We start from the raw sequence: 25,643 nt of genomic DNA on the forward strand, positions 1-25,643 counted from the left end.
TTCTTTTGTACAGCATACAAATATGCTGCATACTGGTAAAATGATCAAACCAAAATAACCAGTAAGTATTAAACTAGCACCCTCTCGTAATAAACTGGGACTAAGACTGGGCTCAGCTTACTTCATACTGCCGTACCATTAAGTCCTATTTGATCAATTGTGTCCCTCACACACTTAAAGTGCTGCACACTGTCTACAGCAACTCCAACTTGCATTAGGAGTCCTGAATGTGTTTTCAGTTTGAATATGATTAAAAACAAAAGTGGATGAAGCCTGACAGGTGGAGAGACACCAACAGGAAACCTCACTGATGTCTTGTCTAATGAATCCCTCTGATACGTGTCTGAACTCTTTTTGTCTTAACGGAGACAAAAAGCTAGACCCAATTTATTTCCCTCAATTGCTAGCCTTTCATTTTCTTGACTGGCGCCTGTGTGCTTATCAACTGCAGAACTATTAGCCGTATCAAATCAATGTGTTCATTGCTCTCTCTTGCCTCCATTCCTCTCATCTTTTTTCTCCTCCCATCCTTTCCTCCCTCTCCCCTCCTCTCACTCACTCTTTTTCTGCCAGACAGGTCAGATATTAGAAACCTGTATTATCAGGTCCTCCCAGGATGCTGGTGGAAAAGTTGATTTGCAACGCCCGATTGAATCTAGTTATCCTTCATCCCTTTCCAACCCCCAGCAAGCTGCCCCAGCAGACAGGAGCCCAATGGCCTATCTACACTGAGATGCCAAGGAATAAAAATATCCATCTATAGAAAGAGGGGGAGGAAAGCAGGGAGAGAGGAGACAGAGAGAGAAATGAAGAGAGGGACTGAGTGTCGGCCCACATGTCACAGATTTGGACAGCTCATGGGGGGGGGGGGGGGCTGATGTAGTCCTTGCCTCTTCCCATTCCAGCTCCAGTTCCATCCCCTTTGTAAACCTTTATCTACTAGCATTATACAGCCATTTATCAGTCAGCAAACAAAACATGTCACACCCCTCATCCTCAGTCCCACCAGCTCACGCCACACACACAGACACACAGTGTAAAGCAAACCTTTCAGACAAAGTTAGTCGAACGCCTGAAACCAGGCAAGCAGAGCAAAGGTCACAGAGGCCATCCATTAAACAATTGTAACTTGCGCTAATTGAACCCAGCAAGTGATAAAGGAAAATGGAGAAAAGAAATACTTATCTGTTGACTGGGCTGCCACGACTGAGTGGCCATCAGTGGCACAAAGAGAGCTATTGTGGCTTTATCTTGGTAAATAGAGGGAAAAGTGAGCATTGGCTGCAGAAGCAGGGATGAAGGAAAGACAGGGGAGCTGGAGAAGAAAAAGAGGGGAAAAGATAGAAGTGGGTACGCTGACTGATGAGGAGAGTGAGGAACTGTGGCTGGTGAAGTAAAAGGCAAAGGATACACAGAGTGGCAGGAGAGGGCAATAGCTCCAGAAATGTTGCCTTCATTAAGAGGCAGTAGGATGGCGAATGTGGGGTGGGGGTGCCCGATTTGTGAATGCAATTACTGTAGACCTCCCAAGTCCCACTACCGAATTGAATCAGCACAGTGGTGGCAACTCAAGTGCCTAATTTCATTCTGTATGCCGTCCATTCAGGAGACAAAACGGACAATTAGAGTAATGACGATGGCAGGTGTCCTCACATAAAGAGGTGTCACCGAAAAACTTCTTTGCAAGAGTGATGACTATGACAAGCAAAACACGGAGTCGCAAAGAAGTAACTAGTTTAGTGATCTGTACACAGCTACAGCAACACAGCCAAAGATGTAAAAGGACAGCTGTCAATGGAGAAGCAGATGTCACCGGGCCAGGAATCCGCTATTTGGACAGGGCATAGTGAAGTCTCGTCTTTTGACTTTAATCTCAAACAGAGTTGCTCCCTTTAACAAATTCTCCCCCGAGGGACCTCTTTAAGATATTGGCACGGGTCTACCTGCAATTAAAGCCACCAAAACAAACTCTATTACCACCAGCGTGTCTTTGGGTTTTCCTGCAGATGCCTGCCGACATCCGAGCCAAACGATGTTTGACTTTTAGGGCTTGGAAACTTTTAATGGAGTTCATTTTGCAATCAACCTGGCTGGGGAAGCCAAGTGAACTCTGACTTTGTCATATTGATCCGGCCCAAAGTGTTTACTGGCTGAGGTCACCAGAAGCCCTTCTGCAGCCTGCAAAGGGGTCAATAATGTCAATACAGTAAATTAGGTAATTCTGCTGTAAAACATCCCAGGATGGTCAATTTCCATTTTAGAGAACTTTATATGTGTGACATGCAATTACGTCCACACGTCAACATGTCAAGTTGTAACACACTTCCAGAAGACAGAGAGAGATTGAATCTGGACCATGCAGAAGGATGTATATCTAAAGGGACCGATCTATAAATAAACAAATCGCCTTTTGTCAAGTCCAATGATATATCACTCCCCTATAGAAAACAGAGGATTAGTGGCATTTAACCCTTTAGACAGACTAGGGTCAGCTGGAGTTGAAAGCAAATGAAGTGTACTTATGCAGAATTTATAGCTGATGTCTCAAAGACCTTCAACAGAAATCGGTTCAAATAGTTCAAAGTCATGTTGTTATACTGTTAGCTGGGCACACTTGATTATTGGAAGCCTGTAAACATACAAACAAAACACAAATGGAAGAAATGGGTGCAAATTCCTTTTGCACATCCAAGAAACACACGATGCACCATCTGAAGTGTCCTCTTCCTGGGAATTTTAACCATAAGGCACTTTATTTCCTGCACTCTGGTGCATTTTTCTTCACCCATTTGTGCCATTTCTGGACTAATTTATTGAAAAAGTGCTTTTATTTATGTGAAGGAAACACAAAAATCAAGAACAGAGTGACAATTGGAGGCTACCAGACATTCTATATTTATCCTCCTGTGGCTGACTTTTCACATTTTCTACTATTCATGATTTTGTTCTTTATTTGAGAAAGACTGCATTTTAAATATGCATGTGGCATTTACATCGATAATAAATGAACCCAGTATGTTTAAGTATGTCATAAAGCTCTGAACTCTAATAATTTATTTGTTTAATAAAAAATTGTGTATATGTTTAAAACTTGTACGTTTAACATTTCCGTTATGATTAATTTGTCAGTAAACCTCTGTTATTGAAATGATTGCAAAACAATCCCTGATCATCACTCCTCCATCACTGTGCATAACATTTGATATGATGTGCTGCAATGTTCTTTTAGAGAGAAGAGCCTTCTCCGGGCAAACCTTCCATCTGACCTTTAGGTGGCTGGGATGGCCACACTTGGAAAGATTGTGGCATCGTGTTAACACACACCCAAATGCTCCTGACTAGCAAAACTTCTGCTTTTATAGAGCTGCTCACACTTGCCAGTGATCAATTAATCAAGTGTATTTGATTAATACACTTGACTAATAAAATACACTTGACTGCTCTTAACTGCTGTGGAAGCAATGAAGCTGAAACCTTTCTTAATTGCACATATAAAAAAAGAACCACAAATGATGAAAAAAATACCAACAAAACATTATGAAGCAGGTTTACTTTATTAACCCAAACTGGGTTTCAGTTGGGTTGAAATAGGTAGCTGGATATAATGTATACTCCCATATTCTTGCTACATAGCAGTTTAAAAGAAACAAGAGCTGCAGACATGAATAAAGTTGTGCTGGGGTTCAAAGGTCACAAGCGTATTCCACACATATCAAGTACAAAACAAGTTACAGTGAAATGAGTGTGAGTTCCTTTGTTTCTAATGGGATTTTCAGCTTCACAATGTATACTATTGTAGGTGAAGGTGAAGGCACTTTGCAGAGCTTAGAGTTTAAAAATCAAAAGTATAGTTAACTTTTCAAGCACATTCACAGTCCAGTTTCGCGTGACATTCCACACAGTCTCAAAGTGTGCAGAAAGGGTTTTTATACAGACCTTTTCACACCTGAATGGATAACTTGACTTTCATCTCCAACACATGAATGCAGCAAGCATGAATTAGCCTAAAGTGCCCATTTAAATTAACATCTCCAGGCCATCGTTTTTGTTTAATATTTTAAGTCTGTGCTTAAGCTGTGTGCTTCTCTCACTAAGGTCTCAGAGGCAGTTATACAACACTTTTCATGGTTGTAGCAGCTTATGTTCCAATCCACAAGGCCACGTAAATCAAACAAAAACAGTCTAATAGTTATTATAACTCCCGTTAATGTGCTATAGAGTGAAGAGCAGGCAGTATTGTACTTAACTGCAGTCAGTTTGTTGTGTTTTGTTTCGCTGTGCTGCGAAAGTGCAGGGAAGGCCTCTTAGTCTTAGAAAGTAAATGATTGAAACATCAGTCATGTGCTGTAAGGTCATTGAAAAGTCATCATTTGTGCTTGGGAACAAAGAGAAACAACAATAGCAAACACACACTCCGGGGAGCACACAGCATAATGTAGGCACATACGTACAAAGAGGTGAAGAGCAAGAAACACTGAAAATAATTTACATCAAAAATCTACATGAAATTACACAACAAAAATACAATAATCACCATAAAGAACAGGAAATAACTTCTGTTTACTATTTTATACATAAAAATTAGAAAGCCACTTGGATTTTTTTGTCAGTGAGTGATTCATGGCATTGTTTTTGTCATCCAGGAGCTGGATTGATCTGTATTACATCCGTCCCATTTCTCTCCACCTCCCTTCAAAATTGTGCTGCAACTGTGAGAAAAATAAAGACAGAAATAAAACAAAAGTGCCACAATTTTCTGAAAGCCAGCAGTGGGTATTGGCAAAGCTAACAGTTGTATGGCTTGTATAATCATAGGAAATGGTGGGAAGGTGGACATAAGCATCAAGCTTCTGTAAAACACTGGAGACTGACATCGCACCAGGCACTCTGACATGGAAGTACTGGTAGGGCCTATTGGCTGATACCACAGGGGAAATAAACTGTCTAAAATAGGCACAAGAGCAGGAAATGGATTTTATTGGAGAACTAATCAGGGGGGAGGGGGGGGGGGGCGTTTTAGTGGGGCACAATTTAGATTTTGATTGGATTCCTACTGAAGTTTAGGTTATCAATGCATCTCATACTAGGGGCTGTAATTTGATCTTTCAAGTCCACGCGGTGGGCATGATGTATGTCCTAGTGCATGGCCCATGACTGCTGTGCATGTGTCTGTTACAGCTGCATGTGTGTGGGTGGATGCCAACAGGTATGTAGGTTATGATTATACTGACTATTGTGGCTCAAGACTGAATATTTACAGTCTGATAGCATGTAAAACAGCCCAGCAATTATTCATATTCTTAATCTGGAAAAATATTATTAAGCAAGTCCCTTGAATTGAACAGTTGAGAAAAGTGGAGACAGTGAAGCAAGTATTCTGGTGAAACCCGTATGCTGATTTTCAACTTTGCTTCCATCATCATTCCTATAACCACTTGAGGGCTTTGCTACCTGAACATGAACAGATGCTGCGTTTGAAAGCTGCTGTGATTCTTTACAGAAAGGTCTTGTTTTGAAGTTCAGTTTTAGATTATCAGATTAGTCCCCCAATTAAACGATATCTGTAGGAAGGAGAAAAAAAATCATTTTACGGATGCCTGACATGTACAAAAGAACAAGAAAGTGTCGAGTACAAACGGCAATTAATGAGCTCACAGTGACACATTTAAAGATCAGCAGAACCATTTTGCTTTCCATAATAATTAAACCAGAAAGACTTTTATCGAGTCTGTCTTTTAATCAGGATTTCTTATTGCTGACTTTAATCAATGAAGATTCACCGCAGCTCAGGGGAAGAAGTCATTTTATTGACTGACTCGCTTATAATTGTAAAATTAAAAATGTAGCATTTTTTATTAAATAAGAAACACACACTGGAAATGTTTTTTTTCCTAATAACGTGTGAAAGTGAATTTTGATGTAAGCATTTGTTTCTCTATGATTTGTTACTGATGCTCCAAAAACATGTCATTTTCCTGTGTAGCCCTAAGGTGAAAAGGTTTCTGTTATGGGTATGACTGATAAAAACACTGCAGGCATATAGTAAAAGAGAATCATACAGTATGTAGCACCTTAAGCTACTTTCTGTGGATCCAATTCACAACTGAAAGAGAATGCTCAAAATGTCTAAATGGTTGCAACTTTAATGGCATGCTGGATTTTTAATTTCCTTATTATGTTGTGTTTCTTCACTCTGCACTCTAATTGTCAGAAACTATAAAAGCTTCAAATATCTGTTTGTCGGTATAGTAGCTCGAATTGTCCATGTTGGAAAAGTAGCAATAATTTAATCTGAAATTGCATAAATATGAATCCATGCCAGATTGATGAGCCAGTGTTACACCAGTATGCATATATGTATGCAAAATGTAAAACTTCTACACACTTTGCAAAGCTGTCCAGTGGGCCAGATTAGACCTGTGGTAGGCCACAGTTGGATCATTTTTTAAAATAACAATCACACTCAAAATGACTTTTTGTCAACAATCTATTCAGAATAGCTCTCTTTCAGTTCTCTTTAAGCCTTGAGAAGGATAAATATAACAGTCAAAATCCAGCACAGCTTGGCAGTTGGAGACAACAATTAAAAACTGAATAAGCAATGAATTGGCAGTTACCAAACAATGTAAATGCACATCTGTGAACAGTGTGTAGTGAGTTCACTTTCATTTGAATATTGGCTTTCCTTTTTAGTTGTGCCATACCGTCAGGTGTTATCAAAAGTGTTTTTTTTTTTATCGAATTCGACATCTGGTGTGGTGACTAGCAATATCTGAACCCAATTTAGGTTGTAATAATGTTGGCAAGCAAACAACATTCAGTTCAGGTTTTGTCCAAAGAAGTGCGTTTCGCCAAACTGTTGGTGGATTGGCCTGTTACACAGCGTGCGCTAAATCCACCTTGCAGGAGGTCTTTATAATAATAGTTGGTGGTTTAGAAATTCTGAAAATAAAGTGATGATCTTTAGTATTGTGCAAAAGTCTTGAGCTACTCCTCATTTATTTCTATTTTACTATGAAAATGGGAAGTATAGCAATGTATTGAAACATTTGCAAACATACATTGAAATGCAGTATATAATGCAAAGGCAGAGCTTCTTCGAGAACATCGCAAAGCTCTTAGGATGTTGGCTGACCTGTTACCACTGATTTTCAGTCTAGTTCTTGTGTAATTTGGCATAGAGCAGCCTTTTCTCTGTTTCTCTTCCTTAAGAATGGCTTCCTGACAGCAACCCATTTCTAATGAGGCTTTCTAATGAGGCAGTAAATGGGTCAACTTAAAGGCCATATGCATCTTTCAGGTCCTTTGTCTGGTCTTTGCTATGTTTTTTTCTCATTTCTTAAGATTTTCAGACACTCTTCATCTGCCATCTAAAGATGCCACTGCCACTTCTTCTTTTGTTCTCCACTTTTCCAGCTTCCTCAGATTTTTTTAAGGGCACACTGCACACCACTTTAAGATATGCCCTATTTGAAGTAAACTGGTCATTGGGTATCACCTTGTTGTTGTAAAAATACTGTGTGTCGGGTTTTGGGGTTTTTGTTTTTTCTTTTATGACAGTCTAATAGTAACAAAGTGCCTAAAGATGCTATTTAAATTTGGTTTTTACAGCTAAGCTGTCTGTTATGTGTAGACAAACACTGATTCGTCCATTGAGTTAGGTGCCTTTGTCATGCTTGAGTGACTCATAGGTCAGTTTTAAATGGCAGTTTTACTCTGGAAATGGCCAGGTGCAAGGATGGATTAGAAATTAGTGAAAAAGCAGCCAGTGTCCTACAGAAAGCCTGGGACTATTACTCATGACCAAGAAAGTATGGATCCTGGGAAGAAAAAATGAGGGGTGGCTCAAGACTTTTGCCCATGACTGTAAATCTAAAGTAAACTTGGCTTGTGGAGATTTTGTGTTGTGCAGTTTTCTTTAAGATGCTAACATTTTTCTTTTGACACTAAAAAATACTCATAATATCCGGTTATGATGAGATAAAGACCAGAGGCCTTTAAAAAAAACATGCAACATTCTAATCCCGTTTAAGTTGCAGCCAACACAGACCAGAGCCAAAATATCATCAAAACCAGGCAGCTTTGATGCCCGGGCCAAGACTTTAAAGACAGAGGAATGTGGAAGTGGGGGCTAGTGCCAGGTGTACAGTATAATTAGACCTGAGTCAAATTATAAAGCAGCATATAAAATATAATGTTACTGATCAGCAACATATTTGAAATATGTTAGTGTTACTAAGCTAGCAGATGCTCAAGAAAGGAGTGAGAGAAACCATATCAGCTAACAATAAAGTACGAAGGACCAAACAAATTGTCTGCTCATTAAATGCATGGCACTTGAGTGATCCATGTGCGTAAGAAACAAGTGTTCTATGGAAGTCGTCAACACTTCAGACCAGTATCAACTAGATAATGACTTTCAAAAGGAGGAGACTTGTGAAGCAGGCGTCAAGTCGTCAAGTCTTCAAAAGCTCAAACTGACCCAAACTGCTTTTCATGGCTTGACAGCTCACTCAGTGTCCACACATTTCCATGCAACTATTCCCATGTGCGGTGCATTTGTGAGATTAAAAGCACTTCAACGCAACATGCAATGTTTGCATGTGAATAGGAGCCATACAGGATCTGTCACATCACTTATCTTTTGTATAAAACTGTGGCGTTCCTCTTGTCAGCTGCAAATAAGCCCATTGTATCCCGCTGATAAAAGGCAATCAAACAAAGTATATAATTGTGAAGTCAAGCATTAATTGCCTGTATAACTACCGCCTAATGCTGAAATAATTAAGAATGTCTCTTACTGGGGACTGGCAATGCAATTATCACCTTGATGACTGTGCCATACAAAGACATTCAGAGGAGAGACGGAAAACGAGCGAGAGGCAAATAACTAAAATGACGAAGATAATACAATTAGAACATGGCTGAGGGGGGAAAGAAACAAAGGGGAGACAGCCTCAAGGCTTTTTTCCAGCAGGGTTGCCATGTCTACACACTTCATTTGCATCCTTATAATGTCACAATTATGCTTAATAAGCTTCCAGACCTGTTCAAAAAGCTTGTGGAGCCCTTACATAACTGTTTTAATATTTTTTTATTTCCAACAGTATGTTTAATATCTGCAAAATAACTGCTGCTTTGGAGTTTGTCTTCCTGCACCCAGCATTCGAGCTAATTCAAAGTCAACTATAAAAATAATTCAGAGTTAAGTGTCAAACAATGCTTCACTGTACTACTTAAACCTTCATCTTTCTGATTTACTGCATTACAACTGCAACCAGTTTGCTCGAAGGTGTGACATAATGTCCACTAAAGCAGGTGCCATTATTAACTCCACCTACACCACAGGTACTACACCCCGATAGTGATATATACATTAGTGGACACGCGACCATCTATAGGAAAATGGGCCTTGTTCTTTTCCGCATCTTGCATTATTAAAGGTGCAGATCAAATGAAACATTCAACAGATGATATGCTGCTTTAATATTCATAGAAATGAACTTTATATTAGCGAACACATTTTTATGGGAAGTAGACTGGAGGCCACTGATTAAATTTCATTGTTTGATCACTATGCAAGGACATTAAGGGGTATTACAAGGACTAGCCAGTGCCCCCTTTAGCAAACATTTAGGGCCAGTGTGCAAGGCTGCATGACTTGAGCAGGGCACATCATGAGATTACAATACTTAGATACGTTTCTAAAATGGAAAACAGTATTTTAATGCAGTGCCTCAGACATTTCTGCATGAATAAAAGCAGGAGGTGCGGTGGAAATATGTAAGTCACAGCATGTCTGAAAAAGCAATAATACATATTCATGTATTTACAAGCAAAGATATCACCTAAGGCAATCATGATTCTGTAAATATGAATAAATCAGATAGGCCCCTGTAGTGTTGTTTCTTTACTTTCATATGCTAGGCTGACTCTGGTGTTGCTTTGTTTTACTTTGGTTGGCGGTGTTTACATAAGAATATTAAAGAGTTAATTAAGTTTAAACTATAAACAAACAGGAACCATTACCCAACTATCAGGAGAGATCCTTCAGATACTGATATGTTTTGGAAGTTGGATGAGATGCAGACTAGCTGCTCTATCTATCAAGACTACTTTTCAAGCACACACATCCCTCCCTTACACACACACACACACACACACACACACACACACACACACACACACACACACACACACTGGCCAGAAAGATCAAGAGGGGTATAGGGGTCCCTTCTGCGACTCTTAACAAGATGGCATTCTCCAAGGTCGCAGAGGTTGCCAGAGTTCGTGTCTACTTTTAAGGGACGTGAAACTCTACTCAAGGTTTTCTAACAGTTATCTAATTGGATTAGGCCTCAAAGAGAGGCCCCTTTTTCATCCTCTGCTTTTGTGCATTCACCTCAGTGTCGAATGGAGCTTAGAGGGCTCCAGACACTGAGAACAAGAGGCCATGGATTAGGTGAAGCATCCTGACCAATTAAGACGAGGCCAGGTGTCGTGCTGATTGCGGGAAAATTGAGACGTCAGCCGCGATGTGTCTAATTCCCCATTCACTGTCCCACAACCACTCATTTGCTTCTCAATCACACACTGCTTTCCCCTTTCCCCTCCCCTTTTTCCTTTCCTTTCCTCCTTAAAGGTAACCTGAGCTGTCTTTTCTTGACCCTTCCCTTCCGTAGAGAACTAATCAGACCCACCTGGAGCTCCCCAGGGTTCTGTTAGCTGCTGGCTCAGCTAGCAACAGCTGATCCTAAAAGGATTCTCTGGCACCCTACGCACACTGACTCAAAATCAGTTAGGGAGATTTTTCTGACTGACTGAACACAATAAACCTTGAGAAGACTCAAAACTAACTTGCATCAAAAGCAGGGAGTGCGGGTGCATGCTGTATGGGTTTGCATATGCACCCAGAGTCTCTACGTTTTGTTTTTTTAATGCACTACACTTGTCATTATGAGACCCTGCTAGATGTCAAACAGAATACATAGAGACATAGAGTCTGCTACATCCCTCTGGGCCACACAGAAATTAATCTAAATACATAATGTCAAGAGTTTGTATGTATGAATAATATACTGACTAAAATAATTTGAATGAAAACCTATTTTTTCCCATATAGCAGCTTCTGGAAGGAAATGACTGGCTTCAAACTGAGTCTGTCTTCATTCTTCCAATAGGTTCTGCAGGAGGTCTTCCTACTACCAGCAATAATAATAATAATACATTAAACAAGTAATGGGAGAAACACCCTTCAATTGTTATTACTGTTGATGTTGCAGAGTTTGTCCACCAGAGGGAACTCTGTAACCTCCCTGTTGGTAACAAGTGTTTGGAGAGCCATTAACACAGCAATCAGCTGGTCTCTTAGCTGATTGTGAGTAAGAGCTTAAACAAGTAATCCACTGCTTGTTATAAACCAGACTATCATAAAACTGCGTGTGCACATAACAAACATCAGGGAAATGTGGTTTTTTTTGTGTCTGAAAGGACAAAAACTATCAATGGACATTTCAAATTTTTGAATCACTAAATATTGAATTGAATGAACAAGTACAAGCATGCTAAGAAAAAAACTGATTAACCAAGTGAGTGACTATTTCCATGTTTTTTGAGTCTATTTTTAATATCTTAAAATTAACAGTTGATCACATGGCATTGTTTGAAATCCAAACAGACACTGTTTTTGTGTCAGTGTTTTGGTTTTCTGGTTGGGAACTTTACTGTTTCACTTTACTCAAATTGCTCCAGTGTTGTGTTAAATTCCACCTACCACATAAGGATGGCAATGACAGGGTAAGTATGTTACAGCCATGTAGAAAGGTATTGCAAGATGTTCATAGGATAGCCTACATCACTAAAAACTTAAAAAACGCAAAAAGCAGGAATTATGTATTTATGTTTTATGATCGTTATTCAGTTTTCATGGCATGTCAATTCAATTAATTAGCTCTGTCTCTGACTTAACCCCACTGCTTGCCATTTTCCTCATGGGAATTTCTTCTGCTTCACCACAAGCTAGTAACTTTCACTCTACTCTCATTCATTTGACAAGTGCCACTGAAATGATGGGAATCCGTTTAGAGTGGCTGCATGTTTTCATAAAAATGTTGATCTTATCAAAAGTGTATTGCAAGAGCATGTAATACAATATACTGTTGTATCCCTATTTTGCCCCAACCTTATTGCTCAGCATTAAAAAGCAGAACACACACACACACACACACACACACACATATATATATATATATATATATATATATATATATATATATATATATATATATATATATATATATATGAGACAGAAATAACAAAATATTCAGAATATAGGTTTATTGGTGTATTGGATGCCAAAACACTAAAAACTATTTTGTTTTGATGACAGAGGCAAGAACAAAGTCAAAGGGACAGTGATTATTTAACATATATTTGCAAGATACCCAGATTTCATATGAATACTATGTATAACATGAATATTATACGTATAACATGAGATATGTTGTTTTAGGTCTAGAAAACTTGCTAAAAGGTTTTTCAGACTTGATTAGTGGTAATGCTGACCAAGTGAAATGACTAAAAACATAAGGGTTTGCACGTCATACAAAAATATGTAGCTCTCTATACAGGACACACAATTAAAACTGCAAACAGTTTATCGTTTCATTATGAATATGCAGCACTGCACAGAGATATGTATATTAATCACAGTGGCTCTTTGCTTTTGCTTTGCACATTTTGTTACGCTGCTCTTTCTATGATGGAAAAGACCAACATCATAGTCAAATAACTGTCACATGCAAACAACCTCATTTCCTATAATGCAACTCAGATTCCTTTAACTATTTATCAAAAGAAGCAATAATAGCAGTTTTTTTTTCCATATTATTTGGAGCATTAAATTATTTTAATATAGCCCAAGGCCAACTGAAATGGAAACAGGAACATGCAGATTCAGTCCATTATGCATTGTTAAATGTTGATCTATGGTTTAATATTTGCTTCCCAACAGCAATGACAATCTGTTATTACCTTGACAGAGGGCCATAATGTGCGTTGACATGCTGGTGATTATTTAAATAAGCTGCGACAATAAATACGACTCTACATGAGCTGGAGATGGAGCCTCACAGAGAGAATGTGCCGACAGGAAAGTGAAATCTAAGTGTGGAGCTGAGGTAATCAGAGTCTGAGGGTAGAAAATATCAATCAGGTATATCAAGCAGAGAACAAAATAAAACCTCATTGTTACACTAGGATTAGACTCCAAAACAAAGCTCAAGTACAGTGTGGCAGGAAACTAGTGATGAATGATTTAAGACTTTCATGTGTTAAAGCGAGCAAAAAATTGATTGTCTTTGTTGTCAACATGGAAATGACTAGTCCTATATGGCTAAGGCCTAAGGCACTGGTGAAACCACTAAGGCTCCTCAAACACTGCTTGATCTCCACAGCTGTGCCACAGTCTCCGTCTCCATGTGCAGAAGTTTGCTTTAAACAGTTACAGAAAAATATGAACACATCAGACTATTGCTGGAAGTTTCACTGTGAAGCAGGTTGGGGCAGCTGGCATCAACATCCATGAGGGACGCACACATTTCAATTCAAGTGAGGATGCTAAAGCATTCCTTTGACAAAGACAAACTAAGTAGCAAAGCATCAGCTAAAATCAACATAAAAGCTTCCTGCCAAACACCAACTGTTATGAAAGGCAGAGGATAGCGAGCATACTGGCATCCGCAGCAATTAGAAGAGAAGGGTTAGTGAGGACTCCGCCTGTCCCAGACTCACGCCTGCTCCCGCACCTGTTTCTGCTCCCGGTCCAAAAGCGAAGAGAGGGAGAGGGAAAGAAAGAGGGGCTGGTTACTTTGTCGCTGTGCCATCTTAGCCCAGCATCGTCTAATGAGATTAGATGGCTCACTAATGAGCTCTACAGTGAGGAGAGTCAACTGTGAAGTGAAGGTCAGAAATGTCATCACTCAAATGTGCTGTTGGACTTCAGGAGTCATTAACTAATAACAAACAAATGATTTAAAAGAACTGGCTATGGTGTTTCCATCGGTCCCTCAAGAATTTCTCTCTCCACTTTGTGAATGGAAACGATCTGGGAAACAAAGACAGCTTGATTTTTCTTCCCAAATAATTTTCTATAGGAAACCATACGTGTAAAGAAAAAAAAAACGCAGTTTGCGCAGTTGCACAGTAATTTATGTTTTCTGCAGATTGAGATCAAATCACACACATAAGCACATTGTATTCATTATAGTCCTTTGAGAGGGTACATAATCTGCTGAGAAAGACCTCAACCTTGTCCAATAACTTTTCTCTGTGTGATCTTTACCAGATGCCTCAGTGGTGAGGTAAGCATCAAAGCAGAAAACGAGCCTTTTTGCTGGCACCTTTAATAATGTGCTGACATAAAGTCATACATCTTTAACCAGGTAACAGAAGGCTGCAAAATAATGATCCATATTTGCTGTTGAGACAAGTATTAATCTCCAGTCTACTTTTGCCCTTTTTCTCTGTGACTTTGTTAAGCAAGGGTTAAAACAGATTGACCTCCCTTCAAATAAAATTAATTGTTTTTTTCCATTCGTTTTATTTGCCGCAGGTAAAAGATGCATTGCTAGTAGAATTTCTTACCCGTTTGTCAGCATTTCCTGTTATTGACTCCCTACTAAATGTTAGCTTTTTTTTCCTACCCCAGAAGGATTTCTTATTATATATAATACCCTGTTAGTCAATGGTAAAATAAATTTTAGCAATACCAGGCAGATATAATCAACATGCAATCTGCTTAAGTGCACAAAACTATAATTTTTGTTAGCACTGCATATTTGCTGAGCCAGAGTGTAATAACACAAGGAGGCTGCCTTGTCTTTGAGTCCAACCTGAGAGATCCTTGTCACCACTATCTCCTGTAATCTGTTTTAATACTGTTTATGTCCATTGGAATTGAAGGTGTGGTGTGGAATGACTAATGCTCGGGTCATAATTTAGTCATAACAGCCTGTACACTATAAGGGCCTTCACTGGATGCTCACTTCATGAGCAAACTGCATGAATAGTGATCCATTCACCCCTCACCTTTAAGAGCTCTGATGGCAAGCACCATCCACATGCAGCCCCTCTATCAAGCACATGCCATTCTTCAGTGACAACAAAGATATGATGTGAATATGTGTGCGTGTGTGAGGATGATCTCACTGACCCACAAGCTGAAGGAGAAAGAAGAAGAGAGCGCTCGAGGTGATGACTTCTCCACTCACTTAAGGAACTTTGACTTATGAGGTGCACTGCATTTAGCCAAGCTAATGCAAGTGAAGGCTGTGCCATTAACCTCAGGAAAAGAGGCAGTCCTAGGCAGTATGATGCATTCAGATTGGCAGAGGACAATATTTCACTATGACAGGCATTACCAATGAATAATTAAGTGTTTAATATAATGATCTTGAGAGAGAGAAAGCGCGAGAGTAAAACAGAAAGAAAGAGAGAGAAAAGAGAAAATGTCAATTCCACAATTCATTGCCCTTAAAACCTATCTAGCATTATTACCCAGCAGCAGTGCATGGGGGAGAGGGCTTTTGTTGAAACAAATAGGTTTTTGATGGCTCCGCTAGAGTAGTAACGGTTATTAGGTTTGAGAACTCTTTCATGATGGAAGTGGTATCCTGCAGAGCGGAGATCATGAAATTTTAAGTGGGGAATTTACAGCCGAAAGGCTGCGGGACAGTGAGGCCGTCTGGGCCATGCCTGGGGACACATGTGTTTTGGTGAAGCATTATGCTGGTCTAATGTCACCGCAAATAAATAGTTAACAAGCCAGAGATACTTGCGTGTGTTTGAACTGCAGCCTGGCTCGCAAACACATCTTCCTTCCTTATTTTTCACCAGAAGAATTTGGGTTTGGAAATAAAGTGACAAGTCAGTTGGGAGAAATGAAAAACATCTACTGCAGGGCTGAATGTTACTCTTACAAAGCCGTGCCTAGTTCAAAGCATATAGGATGGACTGCTTGCAATCAAATTCCAATAATATCAAGCTTAAAAAAGATGCTGACATAAAGCAAAAGTACTGAGGCTACTGCAGTGCAACTGCCAACATCCCAATATTGCGCAGATTTTGTATTCAGTGTTTAATATAACAGCTTCAGAAGGAAAAACATTGAAAAGAATATAAAACTTTAAAACTTAAAAGTATAAGTATCACCAGATACGTATAACAGATAAAGTTAATAGGCTATCATTTTCTTGCAGTTTTTATTCATTTTTTACCTAACGTGATCAATTCACTAGTCCCACCACTCGTGCCTCATGTGTCACTACACTGAGTTCCTGATTCCTGCCGAGCAGAGAAAGAGCGACCGTGACCATCTTCAGCATCACCATCTAGCCTCCTTATCTTGTGTGAAAAAATAAAACTTTACTGACTTTTTGTCACGGGACAAAAACAACAGGGGATTTTTGGTATTTTCGCTCGGTGTGAAAAGCACACAGTGGGTGGTCTATATTTACTCATGTAGTTTAAACCAAGCAGGGAGGCTAATGAAAACTCAGTCTCATAATGTAGTGTTAACACATTTCATTTAATTTCCACAGCTCTTGCCCACCTTTTATTATAACCAGGCCTGCTGTTCCAAAAAAATATGTGAAATAGTTTCAATATTTGTTTTCTGTGTTTGTTTTCATGCGATGGCCTTGTACAAATAAAAGCTATTTTTTATATCTTAAAGATTGTTAGCAGTTTTTCTCTGTAGCATCAAAGTCAAAAGAGAAAATGAATATTTTTAAAGCATTTCATAGGCATGGCCAGAATTTTCAAATTATTATTTTTTTAAAGTTTGTGAAAGCAAACTATATGTTTTATATATTTTCTCTCTTTATTACCAGCACCTAGTAGTATGTAATATGCCACTACTACCTTAACAGCATCTACACCGAAACAATATGATAACACTTTGATAATTACCGCAGTGGGCAGCTAACAAGTGGGAAGGATAGCAACTCATCCACAGAGCAGGTTCAGCAGATGCTGAGGTCCATGGTGCACAGAGGTTGCCAACTTCTTGCAAAGTCTGGAGTGATGAATCGTGATTCTCCACTTTGCAATCCGAGTCTGGGTTTAGCCTTTGCCAGGAGAACAGTACTTGTCTGACTGCATAGTGCAAAATGTAAGATTTGGTAGATGGCAGATTATGTTGCGGAGGTTGTTTTTCAGGAGTTGGGCTCAGCTCAGTTCCAGAGAAAGGAACTCCTAATGCTTCAGCACACCAAGGCATTTTGCACAATTTGCTCCCGACTTTGGGAGCAGTTTGGGGATGGCCTCTTCCACCATGACTGAACACCAGTGCACAAAGCAAGGTCCATAAAGATGTTGCTAATTCATCCCAACACCTTTGGACACTGGACGCTGCGAGCCAGGTCTTCTCATCCAGAAGACTTGAATCTGTTCTAGCTGCAAGGGGTGGGCTGATATCATATTACACCCTAAGGATTAAGAATGGGATGTCACTCAAGTTCATATGCATGTGAAGCTAGACGAGTGAATATTTTTGCCCATATAGTGTTGTATAGTGTGTGGTCTGCCAAAAAAATAAATAAATGGCAATGAACTCCAGTGCAAACTACTAGTGCTACATAAAGCTAGCATATCACATTTCTAACACAACTTTACACAGTCATTTGAGAGTGGGTGGGATGGAGGGAGTCTTCTGAGAATAGTCAAGTAGTTAACAATGGACATCAATCAATGCTACTTTCAGCTGCTTCCTTATTCACAAGGGGTTGCTGCAGAAAGAAGCTTTACAGGTTTGATTTAGCAGATTCTTTTGCCAAATGCCCTTCCTGATGCAGTCCCCGAGGGATCTGGGTGTCCTCCCAGAACTGAACCAGGGGTCTTTCACCGGATTGGCAAATAATCTATAGTAAACCACAATAATATAGATTCCCTTAAATGTCTAGTATTGCATTGAAATTTGAATGAGTTTGCAGCAAAAAAACATTACAACACTACACTACATATTACACTGACACTACTATGCTAAACAATATCATGCTATGCTATACTGTAATGTTAGTAGACATAGAAAGTCTTATTACAATGTGGTTAATGACAAACATAGGACTTTGATCCCTGACCAAACACTGTGTATTGAATTCTTGGGCAAAAATGGGCATACTTTTATATATCCTTGTCTTTAAAGCAAACCTGAGTTTACCTAAGTATCTTCTTGGGTTTTCAAGAGGCACACAATCTATCTTTTTCCATTTCCAACATGATGCAGTACCGATCCACTGCCAGAGTTAAATGAATTATTTGTATTCCCCACTGTGAGGAAGAGGATGGGAATCATTCTTATTTGTAAGGAATCATAAACCTCAAATTAAACACGGCTTTCCTGACTTTCCAAAATGAAATCCCTCTGTTGTATCGCTGACTTCACTATCCTCTACCTCTCAATGAATACAGATAATATTAAGTAGCCAAAATTCTCAATCAATGTTGTCCTCTAAAATTGAGCCAAGGACTAAACTCGCACATTAGCATGATTCACAGTCTACCCACGCCTTCCAAACATAGTCTTACATCTCCAAATGTCCAACAGAGAGTCAATTTCACTCCTCACACTGGTGGCCTTTGGCATCATATATATGTGGTCCTTGTTGCCTGTATGACAGATTCCCATGCATATTCATACCTACATATGGCCCATCGGAATGAAGTCTGTCTACTTGCTGCAGACTATAAAGCACATGAGGAACTTCATTACTGGGAGTTCTCAATTGGGTCCAGTTAAACCCTGATGATTTCCTTTTCTGTATGTGTGTGTGTGTGTGTGTGTGTGTGTGTGTGTGTGTGTGTGTGTGTGTGTGTGTGTGTGTGTGTGTGTGTGTGTGTGTGAAGGGACTGTTGGTGGTGGAATAATTTTTAGTTAGTTGAATTTGAGCTTGTGTGGGTGGAGGATGGATCCATGTGAGTTTTGCTGTGGGTTGCAGGGGAGAGTGGGAATGTGTTTGAAAAAAACAGGGGGGTATATAAGCGTGTGCGTGTTTTCACGCATCTGTCGTGGAAATGATGGCGGCGGTGTGAAGCGTGCATGTGAACGGTGGGGGTTGAACATGTCTGCATTTGTGCGTGTGCTTGCGTCTTTGAGCGGTGTGTGTGTGTGGGAGTGTGTTTGTGTGTGTGTGTTGTGGCACACGCTCACAGCCTTCTCTTGTTTGTGAGGTGAGAAGAGAGAAAAGTGGAGTCCCTCAGCATGCCTCCACCTCCTCTTGCTCCATCTGCCCATTTCGCTCAGTTCTCCATAAATTAAAAACGCCCTACATCTGCTTTGGGGTACATTGTTAGTTGTGTGCATTCGGTGGTTCCTCTGTTTATGAAAAATTAAACACTTTTTCTGCATTCGATTATTTCCCCACTCCCAAGAGCCCCACTGCTGCATGACAGAGGCCCATGCTTCACCCCAACATGTTAAGAAGACGACCAGGGCTTCCACCTACAGGAGGGACGAACATCTCAAGTAAAGTGGAAAAAATTAACATCTGTTCATGGTAATGGTAAGCACGTGTGGAGTCTGGAAATGCCACTCATCACTGGTATGATTATCTGCATTCACAGCAGCAATGTGCTATATCAAAATAGCAGTTTGATAAACACTGACACCAAAATTGCATGTGCTGTACAACGTGCTATTCATATTAGTATACTGAAACTAATAGAGTAAAATGGCAGGAAATTATAATGTTAACTCCATGCAAATACACGGAGTGTTCTGCACAACAGCAAACCAATGTTAAAACAAAAAGTTCCCCTCCAACTGTCAATTAAATACTCGTACACTGAAAAAAATCCCAAATGTGCACTCGTTTCTTTCCCTAAATGGATACTCAGATAATAGGGCTGGCCCGATGAAATATGCTTTCCAGTAAGCCAGAGCATCTGTATGCAAGAAGACTTGTATCTGGAGATGAATGGACATTTTAAGGGACACTGTAGCTAATTGGGACAAAAGGGACCACAGGATGGCCCCTAGAGCAGCCAGGCTTGAGTGGAATAATGAGTCTAATCAGAGGTTGTGGTCACAGTGTTGCCCCATACAGCACACCCAGGCCACTGGGGAGGACCTGTGTTTGTCTTTGACATTAACATGCACGGCTCCAGGGCAGTCATATTTGGCCATGGTTTGGTAACTGTGAGCCTTGTAGCAGAACAGGTGTTGCAGGCCGATGAGGCCATCAATCTCTAGCACGCCTGTCTCTGTAGGATTCAGGGTTAATTATCATCAAATAAGCCATTAAAGAGAAGGATGGAAGCACAAAGTATGAGGGGATGCTAACCTTGGCAAGAGGGGGACAGCTGGGTTGCGGAGTTAGGTTAAGTTGGCTTTTGATTGTGTTGCTAAGGTAACTAATTTCTGGAAAGACTACTTTTGTAGCAGTGCCAAGTTCTTAGAGGCGACAAGCCAATTTCAGGCCAGTGAGTTTCTAAATTGGGTTTCACTGTTTAGAACATACCATAAAAAAGTTTACTACTATATAGTCTACCAGAAAGCATTAGTTTGGCCATTTACTAGAATAAATTACAGTGACATTAAATAGATAAATGTAAAATTTACGGTGTAACTGTAACTACAACTAATGTTTTTGTAAAAACTAGTGCGGTGCAGTTTTACTTTAATCTTGTGCATGTATCTAATTCGTAACAATTACCTTGTAACTGTGACTGAACCTCCTGTTGTAACCAATTTCAGGTACAGCACAGATGCCTTTGTCCAGTGCCGTGACATACTGTGAACTATTTTGACCACTATGCTCAGGTGATCAAGGAGGACCATGTATTCAGGTAAAAAGTGACAGGAAGGTGGGGGACTATGTTAGAATTATATAGATTCATATCTATATAAAACACCCTCATAAAGCACACCTTTTTACTGCAGTGCACCTTTCGACTTAACAGCATCTATCTTAGTGTGGACTACTTCATAAAGCATAAATGGAAAAATGCCATTTGGGTTACTTTTCATGCTCTTAACATATTAATCGGCGTTACAGTGAATGTCAGATCATACAGTAAATTGTATCCGGTGGATTCAGTGACATCTGACCTATTGAAAATTTTACAGTGTGCTTATACCTTCATTTATCTACTCAATGTGCCCATGAATATTAAAGGCTGACAATTAAACCCCAGCTGACCTGCGGGATAGGGCGAGACCAGCGCTGTCAAAGTGAGGCAGCATAAATGCACCCGCACAATCACACTCATCTAAATCGCACAAAGGCAAACAGCCCTTCCCCCCACGCCTCCAGACTCCCATGTCACCCGTACACAAGACTGCACATAGGCATACAAGCTTTGTCACGGTGTCACACGGTCACAGTGACATGGCTCATGTATGACAGGCACGTCACGCATGTGTCATGTGTATGGTGGGGAGCATCAGTTGAGTTGGTCTGTGTATGTAAATGTTTGGGCAGGGTCAAAGTTAATGCATGTCTCCACCTTGGTTTGGTGATGCAGAACAGAATGTGAACAAGCCACGCTGCATAAAAAACACCGTGCTGTACCTTAAACAGGTTTCCATGATTAGAAAGACATTTTAGACTCATTTGCAAAAAAAAAAAAATACAAACTGAATTATTTTAGATGTGTTATAAGACTTTATGGCTTCATAGGCACCATTTTGCTTTTCAGAGCAACAGTGTATAACTGAACCATTTTAGTTACTCTCACTGATTACCTCACCATTACTTTTGGCTACGTCTCGCTGATACATAATGTATTTATCGAATAATTGGGAGTTGGCTGAAGCCAAAAACAGAACTAAAAGGAGAATATTAAGACTAACAACTCAATATTGTGCCTGAATGCCTCTGCCTGTGAGGACACAAACAAAGCACCAGGGCAGCTGCTGCTGCTCTGCAAACACTACACCTTCTACGCAGACAGTGTCAGACTTGCGCTCACCAGGTGGTCAGAAACAGAGCTCCAGATGAATGCTAATATTGCTCTACAGCTGTTAGATGTGCAAACAATTTGCTAAAGAATTTCTCATATTGAAATAAGCTTTAATATTAATTTAATTGTCAATGTCTTGGGACTTCTACGCTGAGTTTAATATTTCATTTCTGTTTATTATTGTATGTTTTCTACCCAGTTTGTTTTTTGCTTTTTATCGTAACAAGTTTATTCTCAGTTTTAGCCTTTTGTAATTGATTTTTAGAGCTAATTATTTAGAGTTAATCCCTGAGTTTCAGTTTTCCTGCCCTCCTGTGTTCCCCCTGTAAAGTCTCCATTTCTGTGTTACATCTTGTTTTGTTACTTCCTGTTTTGTGTGCTATGTTTCCAGTTTCGTTTCCCTCGTCTCATCTTTTTAGATTAGATTAAGCTGAGTTTTGTTACCCTGGTGTTTCCAATATCTCTGACTACCTTGAGTGTCTATTTATAGCATCGACTCACCCTTTATCCAGTACAGTACAACATAACAAAGTTGTACTGTTTTCCCAATATGCTCTCTGTCAGTCACCAGATTTAGTTTGCTGTTTCAAGTGCACCTTTGGCATTGTTTTTTCATGGGAAAAAAGTAATGCAGGATTAAGGCTCATTGAGTTATTGTTGAGAGGCAAAATAAAAAAATATAATATGGTTAATTTTCATTTATTGAGTATTATAGCACAAACTCATAAAAACACATTTCATCACTAGCAAACGCACAGAGTCCAACCAATGTTTCCCTGATGTCAAACTCTCAGGCTGCATTTACTGTAATGCTGTATTTAATCCACACTAACTGCATTGCATATTCCCTGAGATATTTATATGTACAGCCTCGTGTAATCACATTATGCTAGAATGATCAGATTGATTTAAGATGACTCTCTGGAAAGTGCCTCCACTGTCACCTTATTTTCCTCTCCAACCTTGTATTGGTGCATTTGTCCTCTGAATATGTTTTTTTCAATAGTCAGTCTGGTTTTTAATGACGTAAATAATGTAGTAATTCTGTTGAAACTAAGCAGAAGAAGGTTCTCCTACTTCCACATCCAGCACAAGCCGCTGTGTCTATAGGTCAGATTACTTTTTCATATGGTATGAAATATAAATGAACTAAAGCTTTTTCTACCCCCCTAATCACTTTCTTATTTTTTATCACTGTGGCCATGAAGGTGGAGGGGGAATGACTTCCCATTCTAATCATATTATCATACCCTCAGGTTAGAACTTCCATTTTGCATACTAGAAGAAAATGGCATTGAAGGAGAGCCTTGATATGTGGAAAAGGTGCTCCATTTTTTTTTCGTGCCATAGCGGAGCATTGTGCCTGAATGTAAAGCCATCAATAAAAGAAAAGGCAAAGTAAGACAAGACTGATACGAACTTGCTCAAACTTTTTCTTGTCTGTCAACAGTCTTTTCTAAACTTCAGCGTGTGATTCTATTTCAGCTTTATTACCCTAAAGCATCCATGATGCAGCAATTTAGTCCAAAACATCTTCTCTAAATTGTTCCACACATCGCCATACCCATAGTCAACTCTTTTCAGGCCCGCATTCCAGTTTCCATTTCTGGAAAATGTCTGGTTAGGGATCTATCATTACAGCAATCACTCTCACTGTTGTATTATTTTTTCTCAAACACACATCACATCTGAGGGCCCGCAGACCGTCCCAGGGCCAGCATTTCCAGGCACCCTATTATTCTTCCACAAACGGTGAATCTCCACAGGCAATTTGCATCTAGCTGTGGTGCGTGTTTGCCATGGGAATAGGTATCAGACACCTGACAGTGGGACACGAGGGTGGGTTTTTGTTGCCATTTTTTCCCCCTTCGACAGCTACCAAGCAGCCAGGCATATCAAAGAAGAAGAGCGAAAAAGTCTCCTTGTGGAGTAAGAGGAATTTACATTGTAAAAAAAAAAGAAGAAGAAGAAAAAAAAAAGGAAATGTATTATGGTTGTCAGGCTTCAGGGACTAATGTAACAGTCCTCGATGCCTCCATCATCACTGACATCTGGAACAGTAATCATACCTTAAATGAAATCACTGCAATGGTGTCAGCTTTTTGGATTTATCATTTTCACTAAACACTGTTATACTACTTTCATTTTCTATCAGGTGCTGGGGATCATTCGGCGAAATAGTCAAAGAAGTAAGCATTCTTCAGTGGCAGGAAAAGCAAACTCTCAAATGAAACATTCTTCAAGAGAGAAAAGAGAGAAACTTCTTTTTCTTTTTCATGTTTTCTGTGCACATAAAAAGTCACATACTGTGGCAGTTAGGGTGTCTGCATTTATCTACCCATTCTCCTCTCATTATCCTTCCCTTTTTTCCCCTATTTTACAGTCTGTTAAAAGCAGCTGTGTGACGTGAGATTTGAGTTACAAGCAGTTTTGATCGGCCCATTTTCTAAATATACCCCCAGAGGAATGCTTCAAATGTGTGATTTCAGGTCCTGGGGGAAATAACAGCAGTTGCGAACCACATATTGACAATGTTCTTCGCCCAGGTGTTTTCACTGTCAGATCAGGATCTGCTGGAAAGCACAAGGAGAGAATCGTGTTAGAAGGTCACAGAATTAAAAAAAAAAAAAAAAAAGATCACAAACCCTGTGAAAGAAAAATAGCTTTGTGGTTTTAAAAATATATGAGTGCTCTGAAAACAATAAGTGCATCCTAACTCAATCATTTAATGCACACTGAGGTAGCTGTGCAGACTGTGGACTGTATACAGTTCTGGGTAATTTATTCAGATTTATTTAAACTGCCAATATTTCATACTGTATATATTATTGACTCTTTTCGAATGTCTTAAGCAAATTCAATCCGCTCCTACCTCTGAGGCTTCATTAATCTGCAGTTGCATCCATCCTTGTATATTCGACTGTTCATTAACCGAACCTTTTTCCAGAGAATATTCAGTCGTAATGTGAGTCAGGTCAGGCAGGACTACAAAGCCACGAATTGTGATTCTAATCATGTCCAAGAGGACAACATGCACCCATACACATTTAATTGGCCTATATACTGATGTTGAGCAGGTGCTGATAACATCCCACATGCACTATTTTCCACAAGTGGGTGGCTCCTCCATCTTTGCCTTCCATGTGTGCCCGAGAGAAGAGGGCACACATGGAAGGGAAGAGTGGAGAGGGTAAGTAAATGGATATTCTGCTTTACATTTTCTTTGAGTAATTTCTCCCTGTATGTTTGAAGCTTTTCAGAGGCCCTGTTAAAAGAACCCCAAACCCACCCCCATCCCTACTCCTCGCCTGCACACTATTATATAAAAAACATTATTAATATTCACCAGAATTTACTAAGGAGAGCAAGAGAGGAGTGCTGCAATATCCAGATGGATGCCCCTTAAATCTGTGTTCAATTACTCTCCACTAACTTACATCTTCCAGTTGAATCCTGATTAGCTGATCTGGCAATTTGCTCAGCCTGGCTGGAGAGCACTTGGTTCCCCTCCTGAGTGCAACCTCGCTGCTTTTGAGTATTGTGCACCTTTGATCAGTGCCCCCTTATTACCTATAAAAGCCAATACCATTAAATTTAGCACTGCCTCATCTCCTTGTCCGTAGAGCTTTCCTCTCTTCTTCCAAAGATCATAGGCTCGTGTAAAGGAAAAAAAAAATCCTAGT

The 25,643-nt window shown here is 39.7% G+C and overlaps 1 protein-coding gene across 4 annotated transcripts in view; it reads right to left on the bottom strand.

Annotated features, from left to right (window-relative positions):
• Nucleotides 1–24,125: 24,125 nt before the first annotated feature.
• Nucleotides 24,126–25,643, bottom strand: part of dcdc2c (doublecortin domain containing 2C) — a 34,737-nt gene continuing 33,219 nt past the window's right edge. For 3 of the 4 annotated variants that reach the window (XM_082517217.1, XM_082517219.1, XM_082517215.1), the window contains one exon: nucleotides 24,126–24,533. In XM_082517217.1, the coding sequence (XP_082373343.1) occupies nucleotides 24,519–24,533 (15 nt within the window). In that variant the 3' untranslated portion in view covers nucleotides 24,126–24,518. The remainder of the gene's footprint in view (nucleotides 24,534–25,643) is intronic. The other variant, XM_082517220.1, reaches the window with a different exon arrangement.

This window comes from Aulonocara stuartgranti (genome assembly GCF_965226115.1).
Source record: "Aulonocara stuartgranti genome assembly, chromosome: 19".
Lineage (NCBI taxonomy): Eukaryota > Metazoa > Chordata > Actinopteri > Cichliformes > Cichlidae > Aulonocara > Aulonocara stuartgranti.